The 12,133-nt window shown below is 38.1% G+C and overlaps 1 protein-coding gene across 1 annotated transcript in view; it reads right to left on the minus strand.

Annotated features, from left to right (window-relative positions):
- Positions 1–804: 804 nt before the first annotated feature.
- C5 (complement C5) overlaps positions 805–12,133 on the minus strand; it is an 84,781-nt gene continuing 73,452 nt past the window's right edge. Inside the window, exons 34-41 of the mRNA XM_080820137.1 lie at positions 11,632–11,734; positions 11,099–11,173; positions 10,885–10,990; positions 10,109–10,192; positions 9,113–9,202; positions 6,845–6,928; positions 1,950–2,088; positions 805–1,110 (exon numbers count right to left, since the gene is read on the minus strand). Coding sequence (XP_080676263.1) covers positions 972–1,110; positions 1,950–2,088; positions 6,845–6,928; positions 9,113–9,202; positions 10,109–10,192; positions 10,885–10,990; positions 11,099–11,173; positions 11,632–11,734 — 820 coding nt within the window. The 3' untranslated portion in view covers positions 805–971. The remainder of the gene's footprint in view (positions 1,111–1,949; positions 2,089–6,844; positions 6,929–9,112; positions 9,203–10,108; positions 10,193–10,884; positions 10,991–11,098; positions 11,174–11,631; positions 11,735–12,133) is intronic.

Below are 12,133 nucleotides of genomic sequence, written 5' to 3' on the forward strand. Positions count from 1 at the left end.
GCTGGAAAAATGGCTTGACTCTTCTGAGTTTCAAAGTCCTCCTCCATAAAGTGAGGTTAATAAGAGTCCCTGCACCTTGTGAGGTCCTTGAGACATTAAATGGGAATCTAGGTGAAAATTCTTTCATGAGGTCTAAAGTGCTTACAAAATGCCATTTAAAAATGAATGCCCTATTGCAAATCCTCTTTTCCAAAGTTCAGATGGGCTCAGAGACCTGGTTAGGGCCAGAGGAAAGGTCTCTTGATTCCCACTCGGTTTCTCTTCCCTGGTTGCAGCACTGAGGTTTGCCTTCCAGGGTAGCAATTCTTGGCAAGAGCAAGTCGCTGGGGGAAATGACTAAGTGCTGGGAGGGAGGGGCAGGGAGGAGTGGGATCCCCATGAAGGTAAGGAGTGGACACTGGGAGGGGAGATGCCCGGGCAGAGACTCCTACCTTTCCAGTTTGCTGAAGGCTCTGACATTAGGTCTTCTCAGGTCTCCATCGCTGCCTCTGTCCACCTTTCAATTTGCCTGTCTGTGTGTTTGAAGCAGCCCTAGCATAAAATAACATGCTTTTTTGCTTTTTGCACATTTTGAAAGCAAAGTCAGGTTTTAACGATCAGTATTGTTCCTTGGTATTTTCTTTCAAGCAAAGGCCATGTTATTGTAAGATACTATGTTTCAATGGGGCTATTCTTTCGTCCCCAGCAAACATTCCTGAGTGGCAGGTTTTAGGAGGCGCTCCAATTTTTATTGCTTCTGGTGTCTGATAACCTTGGCAGGAGTACTTGTCTCCATGCCCCCCAAGGCCACAGTATTTCAGAAAGTTACAGTTCTTAAAATCATTCTTTAATAAAAGCAAGTGCCACTAATCCTAAGTAAAGCAAGCTTTCCAAATAAGACCAGCTATAAATGTTTAAAAAAAGAAAGAAAGGAAAGGAAGACACTTCAACAACAGAAGTCCACAGTGAAAACTGTGCATAGTTAAACCTCTTCAGGCATTTTCACATTCATTTAAAAAGATGTCTTCTGCAAAGTTATCCAAATTTTCCACAAGTGCTGAGCACAAGGGGCATGTGGTGTTTGTAGGCCAATATTCAATCCAGGTTGAGGAATCTAAAGGGTAGATGTACCTGCCAAGAAAAAACGACAGTGAAATGGTTGTGGTGATGGCCACAGATAGAGGAGAGCTGAATTCCACAGAGCTCAGCCTGCTCAGGCTGTCCAGGCCCCAGGAGGCCATGCTGGCAGCCAGGCTCTGCTGCACTGGCCTCCCCCTGGGAAGGACCACAAACCCCCAAATCTTAGGAAGCCACTTGAGGGCTCCCACGATTAAACGCAGGAATGGTGTCTGTTTCAAGAACTATTATTTATTTAAAAAAAAAAAAAGATATTTATTTATTTATTTATTTATTTGACAAAGAGCAAGGGAGTACAAGCAGGCAGAGCAGCAGAGGGAGAGGGAGAAGCAGTCTCCCCACCCAGCAGGGAGCCCGAAGCGGGCCCACCCCCAGGACCCTGGGACCATAACTTGAGCCAAAGGCAGTCGTCCAACCAACTGAGCCACCCAGATGCCCCTCAAGATCTATTTTTTAAAAAGAGACAATAAGATGCGTATTTAAACATTTCTCTCTTTACAAAGAGAACAGTCTGAGAACTTACTGAGGGGTCAGATATGGTATTGGGGAGTTGGGTGAGCACCTTCAGAGGCACCCTCAGACCTGGGTCCTCACTTGGTTTATCTGTCAGTGAGTGCTCAGTTGCCCTCATGGTTTTAAGTGATTCTTTGTTTTAAATTCCCATTGTTTCACTGATTCTCGGCCTTATGGCTAAGGTCAAGTGTAAATTCCCATTATTGCATTTAGGCTTCTAATGGTTTGTTGGTTAATAGCCTGACACATAAGAAACGTGTAGTTAAGAATAAATGACACCTAGTTTTGAAGGAAAGATCAGAAACTCCAAAATGACTTACTTGAAACTGAAATTGTATTTTATCTGAAGGGCTTCTTTACCCATAATTAAATACTGTCTTCCTTTCTCTAGATCAGCGTTAGTACACGTGGCCTTTTTAATGAAGGTGACTTCAGAGTCCTTCTCTGCAACAGCTTCACCTGAGAGGCACACAAGTAAGATTAGCACATTCATGTTATGATGTCACGAGCATAAACTCTTAACAATTCCAGTTCCTCATGGCTAATTATTGAGTATAAACTTAATATAAGTGGCTATTGGAGAGTGACAATGTCCATATGGTTAAGACTTTGGAATCAGGCTCTCGGCCATTTGCTAGCTGTGTGGCCCTGGACAAATGAGGCTCAGAGCCATCATCTGGAAAATTGGGAATGACAATAAAACCCACCTTCTTAGAACTGTTGTGAATATCTGAGAAGTGCTTACAACACAGAAAGCACTGTATTAGTGCTGCTTACTCTTACTCCTTTAGAACCAGGAATTAAAAGAACTTCTCTATGGTTGCACAACATTAATCTCCACTTGTTATATAGTAAAATAAAAAAGTATTTGGTAGCTGGCAGTGGATAATTTTGTAGAGAAGTACAGGACATGTGACAGACTCTGGAGGATTTGAAAGAGGATAACTTCGGGATTCTCAAAGAACTCAAGAGTAGTCAAGAAGGTGGCTCCCTTACATAGAATGCATTCCTTCCCATGCTGTCCTGTTGTATTTCTACCCATCTTGAAACACATCTTCAATTCTCGAGGTATCCAGTAAATACTCCTGGATGTTCTTTGTCACAAATAGCTCTCTGTCTCTCCCTCACTCCCCTTATGCTTGAATTTCTATCACAATGTTTCATTCCATATATCTGTCTTCAGCTAGGCAGGAAACTCCTTGAGGCAGGGACTGGGTCTGACTCATTGCTGTAGATTCAGGGCTGATGATCAGTTATTTAACTCTGACAGAGTGATCCTAATTATTGAATCCTGAAAAACTTCTGGACATATGCTTCATAGTAACTGCATATATGGTAAGCTTTAATTAGTGATATTTAATAAGCATGCACACATCAGTTTCAGCTGGTTTTCTTACGCTCTCCTGATGACCTTGAGGACATGACTTCCCCTGGCAGCAATATCTAAGCAGCATTCCCAGCACTGTTTACCAGTTCAGCCCCTGTCATGGTAAGAAGTGTAGCTGCTGGGGCCTCATCATTATTTTTAAAAGCCTTTTGTTATAAACCGTCTCAAGCATATTCAGAAGAGGGAATAGTTAATTAACCTCCGCTTCCACAATCACTGATCTTTTTTTCCATTTATATTTTCACTCAGAGCACCCTGTATTTTAAGGGAAACACCAGTTTATCATTATCCTTGAACTGCCTATTTGCCCTCTATTCTAAATAGCTTAGTTTTTAGCTTGGCTTATCATTCATGTGCAGCAATTTTGGAGTAAGTGGTAAATGTGTGGTGTTCTGATATTTATATAAATTTGAAATTTATACAATTAAAAAAGGAACACCTGGAATGAAGAGATAATAAAGTATGTAAACATTTCTAACATTTCCTTTTAAATGTCATAAATCTGAATGGACAGGAGAACAAAGAAGAAATGATATTGATAAAGAACTACAGCTTGGGAGTCATCTCATACTGCACAACATTCAGAACAGGCCGGGATGTCTTCTGATACTATGTAAGAATTAGTAGAAAATAAGACAAATAACTTGTATTCTGGACTGAAGAACACTTGATTATTTCAGTAAAAATAGGAATAGTTTATTCTTCCTTATAAAGTGAAAGCTGGGTGCAAATGGCATTCAAAGTTAGACTGCGAAAAGATCAGAGTGCTAAACACATATTTTCATCAGAATGACAACCATGATTCAGAAAATTTGTGATCATCAATGAGAAAAAAACAGATTAACACCACAAATCAATTTCAAACAGTAAAACATTTGAAAATAATAAAAACCAGAAATACATTTTTATGAGTATCGATCAAGCAAATCAAGATTTGGAAAGTATTATTAGTCTATGGCTAAAAATGATGAAGCATTTTCACACTCGAAACACTTGATAGAATTTCAAAAGAGAAGAAAATTAATATAAACATAAAGTTGCAATTTATGTTTATACTCTTACTTATTGCAAAATTTATACCTAGTGAAATGAGAACACAACTTTTTGGTATATGTGCTGCCGAAGCGAGCACTGAGAACACAACTTTTTGGAAAATATAAATAAAGTGATAAAATTTCAACCATTATTGAAAAAAATAAATGAATATAAAAAGTGTTTAAAATAATGTAAAATAAAATAATGGGGACTTTGACGATCGTTTAATGGGTTTTGCTGATTTCAAGGTACTGGAAAGAACAACTGAACGACATATCAAACTGTTGGAGAGAAAAGGAGTCAATGTTATGTGAACACCTTATTGGTGCAAATAGATTGCCAGGGAAGAGTCCAGTTTCAGCAAAAATTTTGAAGTTCCCAGCTGTTCAATTAGGTGTTGACTGAATTACCTATCAAGCAGGTGTCTCTGGACACCACAAAGATAAGAGCCAAGCCAGATCATCTCACTGTAACTACTTCTTTGTAAGTTTAGTGTTCTGCATATGTAGGCAGAATTAAGTAATAATAGGAAAAGCTTTAAAAATTTCAATAATGAAAAAATTGCAATAATGAAAATTGGAAAAATATTGGAATTTTGACAGGCAGCTGGTAGTGCTAGAATCACAAAGGCAGTTGGAAATCATGTCAAGCCTGATTGGTTCACTTTGATAGATATTGTGGTATAGAAGCAAATATTTACAAAGTGGACAGATATGCTTTTTGGTGACTTGCTCATGATAGTCTAGCAATTGTGTCAATACAGTCTTCAGATGTTCAATAAAATATATATCGACTTTAATAAGCTCACAGATTAGAGAACGAATAGTGAAATCGTATAAAAATAAAGGAAACTATGAAGTGGAATAAGCTTTTAGCAAGATAAAAATGATTATAAATTTGATGTAAAACAAAATCAAACCACTTAAGGGAAAAGCTAATCATATGAAAATATTTTTGTTTTAATGGCAAAAGTAAAAAATAGGATGAACTTTTAAGTTTTTTAAAAAAATTGTGAATCCTAAAACTTTGTCTATGATGTTTGTAAAACTCTCAGGGTTAAAGGGGAATAAAAATTAAGAAAGTTAGGAAAACCAAATATTCAATAAATTTTCAAATTTCAAAAATTCAATAAATTGTTGTCATGACTTAGCTGATAATAGAGATACATGAATACGTAAAAATGTCATACAGTGTCCGAAGGACTAGAAACATTTTGAATGCAATTACTACCAATTGAGTAAAAGCTGAGAGAGACTTCAGGACCACAGATAGTACCTTTGCTATTAGGAGGTATTACTTATTGAGATTATAGGTTTTGTAAAGACTATCAATTCGATAAAGATATAATTGGAATTTTGATGTGGTTCCTTATTATCAAATCGGAGCTCAGACAGGGGCAATCTTGTAGTGAGTCAGGCAAAATAAGACTGACAATTTCTAAAACTAAAAAGCTTATTTGGAATTATTAGAATTATTTAATGAACCATTTGTGTGACTATATAATTTGACAAGAAATTTTATAATATTTATAGCTTAGTTTAATTAGAGAATAAAAGGGAACATATTTTAAAATGTTTTATATGTTTTTTTTACATATGAATTCATTTTATTGTATTGGTTATTAAATGTCTCATTTATCCTCACATGGCATCTAACCCACAGCTTTGTACTTTACAGACATTCTTAACTGGTTTCCCTGTTTCTACTCTTGATCTCTCCCACAAAAGAAGACAGAATGATCTTTTAAAACCATAAATCAAATCATCTTGTTTGCCTACCTCAAACCTTTTGTTAGCTTCCCTTTGGACTTCTAGAAGAAAATCTAAATATCTTGTCATGCGTTATAAATCCTTGTATGACCCAGCTCCTGCCTACCTCTCAGCTTCATCTCATACTAGTGTCTTCCTGCCTCTGACCCCCGCTGGGGTTCTTCAGCTCCCTGATGGTGCCAGGTTACTTGCTATCTCAGGGCGGTTGCATATTTGGTTCCCTCTTCACCCCACCCCTTTAAGAATGGCTAACTCCTAAATCACTCCCAAAAGACGCCATCTGTTATCACACTGAAGGAGTTTCCCACATTAATTACATGTCTCAAATATAATATTTGTTATGATTTAGAATTATTTGTTCATTGTCCGTCTTTCTTTCTTTCTTTTTTTCTTTCTCTTTCTCTCTCTCTCTCTTTCTTTCTTTCTTTTTTTTTAATTTATTTATTTGACAGACACAGATCACAAGTAGGCAGAGAGGCAGGCAGAGAGAGAGGGGGGGAAGCAGGCTCTCTGCTGAGCAGAGAGCCCAATGTGGGGCTTGATTCCAGGACCCTGGGATCATGACCTGAGCTGAAGGCAGAGGCTTTAACCCACTGAGCCACCCAGGTGCCCCTGACAAAGCAATTTCTTTTCTTTTTTTTTTTTTTAAAGATTTTATTTATTTATTTGACAGAGAGAGATTACAAGGAGACAGAGAGACAGGCAGAGAGAGGAAGGGAAGCAGGCTCCCCGCTGAGCAGAGACCCTGATGTGGGGCTCGATCCCAGGACCCTGGGATCATGACCTGAGCCTAAGGCAGAGGCTTTAACCCACTGAGCCACCCAGGCGCCTCTTTCTTTCTTTCTTAACATGTCTCCTTGAACAGAATATAAATGTTAATAGGGCAAGAACTCTGGCTGTGTTATACAAGTTGTATTCTCTGTGTCTAATATAATGCTTAGTCTATCAATATAATGCCTCATTAATGGCACATAGTAAGTACTAAATATTTGTTGAGTGAAAGAATGAATGAATGAATTCTCACCAGCTTTGTAGATATCCAGGAGGGTTGCAGTGTATTTAATGAAGACATTTTCTTCAGTGATAGATGTGAGACGAACTTTATAAACTGGTAGAAGAAACAACACAAGAATTCATGCTTAATATTGCTAATGCCATGTCCAGTAGAAGCCAGAGTTTGTCAAACAAATGAGAAATGAGGCATAGCAAGCTCTTATGGGCTCCCTGAGGTAAATCTCATTTCTTCCAAAAAGCCTTCCTAAATACTCCCAATCTGATTCTACTGTTCATGACTAATGATTTATTCTGCTAAGAATCATTAGCCCTAGCCACTGTTATAGAACAGGCTGATTAGGGTAAGAGCAGCATTAAATTAAAAGACAGAAGCACACTAAACAAACAAGATATGTCTTTGTTAGATGTAAAGTTCGGATTTTGATCCTTTAAGATTAGTGGGGTCATGCCCATGGGGAATGTGGAAGAGCCCCTTCCTTTTCCATTTGTCCACAGAGGGGCCTTTATCTATCATTCAGGCCTGTCCTGTGGGCCTCCTGTTCCCTTGCCTGGATTGTTTGGATACCTCCAGTGGCTCTGATCTTTGGATTTTGATAGGATTTGGTCTTCCGACTCATCTTTGCTGGGATTGGCAGCTATCTGACATGAGACATTCTGTATCCTGTCTTCTCTTCATTCAGGCATCAATTTTTAACCCATGATATTTGATCTCAGCTTTGGAATGAGCAGCTTGAAGGGACTGATCCCTTCTTGTAGTCTAAGAAAAGATCCTTTCATTTTTGCTTTGGTAGAATTGAAGTGAATGACCCAAAAGGTTTGTATTTTTGAGATTCCAGCTAGCTAGATGAATGAATGAGCTCACTGTGCCAGAACCAAAGGCCAACTGAATTAGTAGCTTAAAACAATTTTTGAAATATCCTGAATTGGGGTGCCTGGGTGGCTTCATCGGATGAGCATCTGCCTCTGGCTCAGGTCATGATCTCAGGGTCATGGAATCAAGCCCCACATTGGGTTCCCTGCTTAGCAGGGAGTCAGCTTTTCCCTCTGCCTCTGCTGCTCCCACAACCACACCCCACTCCTACCCATGCTCTCTCTTTTGCTCACTCTCTCAAATGCATAAGTAAAATCTTTTTTTAAAGATTTTATCTATTTATTTGACAGAAAGAGAGATCACAAGTAGGTAGAGAGGCAGGCAGAGAGAGAGAGAGGGAAGAAGGCTCCCCACTGAGCAGAAAGCCTAATGTGGGGCTCGATCCCAGGACTCTGAGACCATGACCTGAACTGAAGGCAGAGGCTCAACCCACTGAGCCACCAAGGCGCCCTAGTAAAATCTTTTTTAAAAAATCAAGATGAATTCTGTGGAAAGAAAGACTATAAACCATTCCCAATTTATTCTGATGGCTGTATTTCCAGTAAGCGAGATCAGTGTAATATAATGGAAATAATACTGGAGAGCAGGATGCACCCTAGTTTTACTACTTAATTCCTGCATGACTTTGAACAAATTATTCAATCTCCCTGAAACTTAGTTTATTCACCGGCAAAATACAGATAATTCTCTGTTACCTCAAACAGGTCTTATGGGACCCCAATGAGAAACAATATAAGAAAGCAGTCAGTAAACACACAGTGCTGAATTAACTGTACTGAGTTAATATCCTACACACTCTCTCTCTTTCTCTCTCTCTCTCTCTCTCTCTCTCTCACACACACACACACACACACACAAGAAAATAAAGGACCTAATTTTCTGAACTTAAGAGAAGACCATAACCGTCCTGGGCTTTTGACATAGCTCTGAGCTCTGGATATCCAGAAGGAGATGCTCCTTTTGAAGCAGAACATTGCAATTCTGCATATATTTAAAATGACTTAGTATTGATATTTTTACCTTGTCTTTGAAGGGAGTTTGAAAAAAAATTCTAAGCCCCCAAACCATCTTTGTGTCTGCCTCTGCTCAACTGACTGGAAGAATAGTGAAATCTTATACCTTCATGGCTTCTCAAAAGTTCTCTCTGTTTAATTTGATGGGATCTAGTAGAGCAAAGTGTCCTGGCTGGGTGTGTACATCATTCCTGTCGTTTTAAGTGAAAGTTACATTTCTTTGCTGAAGGATAGATAATTTTGCATGTTAATGCTGAAAATCGACATTTTCCTTCAAGGGAACATGGAATGTAGTACCCAAATAGTCACTATAAAAAGTTGTTGCTCTCTAATGGATCATGTACTCATAAAACTTTATATTTAATCGAACTCTATATAGAAACTTTGAACTTACCATAGGCAATGTCTGGTTTACATGCTGCTTCTTTTCTAGTATCTGGAGAGATTGTCAGATCCAATTCTGCCTGCATTTGTCCACAGTCAGCTGGATTTTGTGAAAAATGGTAAAAGTTAGGTTAACATAAGAGGCAGACACTCCCTTTGGCAGTAAACACAGTTTTTACAAGCCCTGGCAATCCAGTATAATCTTACAAATACCATTTTTTCCCTCTTCCATAAAGTGAAACATTATATAAAGCAAAAACAAAATGAAATAAACAAAAACAAAATCTGGGACATGAGGCTTAGAATGGGTAGTCACTTCACATTCAGTTCTTTTGAAATGTATATGCTTTCATTAAAGAAAGGAGGAAAACTTCCCATTTTGAGTATAATTAAAAGTCCCTTGAAGGAACCAAAATGATAACCGGACTGATTTAGAGCTATAACATGGTACAATAAGTACCTCGTATAGATATTAAATTTTTTGAAAAACAAAATAAATCCCAAACCAACCCAGACCCTCATGGAGTCAGTTGATGATTATTGAGTTTTGGGTCTTTTCCTTGACCAAGGGAAAGGATTTACAGAAGACTGAAGGGAACTGGACAATAAACAGAGATGTCACTGAGTGTTAAGGAAAAAGAAAAAGAAAAAGAAAAAGAAAAAGAATGGGGCTAGTGGCTCAGTCCTGAGCCTCTGTTCTCTTAAGCTGTGGTCCTATTGCATTAAAAAGACAAGGTGAAAAGCAAGAATTTCACACCCTGTTATTCCTCTGATATCCAACAACTTGTCTAGCAGGTGTTTCTCCGTCTCTGTACAGTAGAAACTACCAGGGTGTTCAGAAGTTGTTGAAAAGTAGTTTTACAGTACTCAAGCAATCAGTTTTCAGTCAGTTGAGATGTCTACTTCTGAGGAACCAGTTTGTCAAATAGCTTCTGCCAGATTAGCCCTGGATTACGAGTGCTGCTTTAAACAAGCATGCCATCTGAACATATTAAATGAAGTTTACCTTCTACGCATTTGCACGTTACTCCTTCACAGACTTGCTGAAGATTGGCATGGGATGGGCTATAAAACATGGTGCATTGTTTATCTGTGGCAATGAAAGCATGGTTAGGAGAGGTGGTTTGATTAACACACAGCATATTTATGGATCAGTGAGTCTCTCCCATGGGGTTTTGGAGATGACTTATTCCAAAATTTCTTTTTGTAACTTAGATGCAGGGAGATTAAACTATGCATTGTCTCTCCTGACACATGTCCCTTTACTCTCCTTCAAAATGATTTCCCCTTCTGTGCTTGAAATTTTACTGTTCAATATTATTTCTTAGAATTAAGATATTTGACACTTCCATGAATGAGAGGAAGTAAATTTTGTTACACAAGGGTCTGTGGAAAGAGCTGTAATTGTTTAGGAGAATAGAGGAAAAGGGGCCAAGTATGTTCCATGTGATTTTGGAAGATAAAACTAGAATGAATGGGTGTGAGAGTTTGGTTCATTTTTAGAATTTTTTAAACAAGTAGAACTGCCTAAAGTGGAGTTGTCTGTCTTGTGAACCAAAGAGCTCTCTGATTACTTAGTATTTGCAGAAAAAGCTCAGTGATTAAATGTAGGATCATCGATTCAACATTTATTAAACAAGTTATATACCCAACACTGTGTTGATTCTGGGAGGATTAAAGAAGTAGGGGGTACATGAGCTTCTCCGAAAAGGAGAGATGCAATGAATACTGTAATGAAGGCAAAGTAGTTCTCTGAAGAAATTTTAGAGTAGAGTTGGTTACCTGGTCTGTGGTATTCGTACACCGTGAAAGTAGCAGGACTCAGAAACCCAACTTGAAAAAGTTCAAATATCCGGAATCGAACACAAAGGAACTCATCGGAAGGAATCTGACAATTTCAAGGTTTGAGCAAATTATGGGAGAAGAGACTCAGCATTTTAGCCTGCAAATTTTGAATAGTGATTGGAAATGGGTACTGATGGGAGGTGGAACTTACCGAATTCAGTTGCAGAATAATATGTCCATCTTTGATCTGATAATCAGTTAGTAGCTGATCTACCCCTTCCACAAGCTGAGAGAGGAAAGAGAAAGCTTGAATTTAATTTCATGATTTTTTTTAAGTTGATCTTTTTGTATAAATGCATTCACCTGATATTGGAATGTTAGATGTGGGGAAGTAACCCACTATTCAAAAAAGTCAAAGAGCAGCTCCTCCTCTTGAAAAAGTCTGAACATGTAATCCTATGCATTTACATTTTGTTCAGACCATGCAAGTATATGTACCCACTTTACTTTGGAAAATTAAAACTTAGGTAGATTATTGGTTTGGAAAGAATATTCTAGGTGATTCTATGAAAGTGATACATTAAAATACATTATATTTTATTATATATATTATACACATAATTATATATATATAATTTAATAAATTATAAAATATGTTAAAATGAAAGGAAATAGCTTTATCTGTAAAAGAATGTAGTAAAGAAAACCAAGCATCCATAACAATATGTAAAAGAGAACACTTACAACTCTTAAATCTTCTGCATTTGCACTGATTCCGGTAGGCAAAGAGATATCCATCACTGCATGGGAAGACCCAGATGATGATTCTTCTTTGCTGGGCTTGTAGCTAAAATAAATGAGAGATCGGAAATGGAATAAATAAGTGGACAAGATTCTTTAAGAAAAGGCCTTATTTCTTAGTAGGTTTTAATTTTTTTTAAAGCTTTAATTTATTTATTTGAAAGAGAGAGAGAGAGATCACAAGTTGGCAAAGAGGAGGGCAGAGGGGGAGGGAGAAGCAGGCTCCCTGCGGAGCAGAGATCCTGATATGAGGCTTGATCCCAGGACCCTGAGATCATGACCTGAGCCAACGGCTGAGGCTTAACCCACTGAGCTACCCAGGCATCCCAGTAGGTTTTAATTTTTAATTTGCGTCTGCCCTTACTTGCCTCTCTATAATACATGCATTGCAACCTCTAAATGTTAGTGTTGCAAGAGATCTTAGAGTTATCTACTCTAACTCTTT

This window comes from Martes martes (assembly GCF_963455335.1).
Source record: "Martes martes genome assembly, chromosome: 12".
NCBI lineage: Eukaryota > Metazoa > Chordata > Mammalia > Carnivora > Mustelidae > Martes > Martes martes.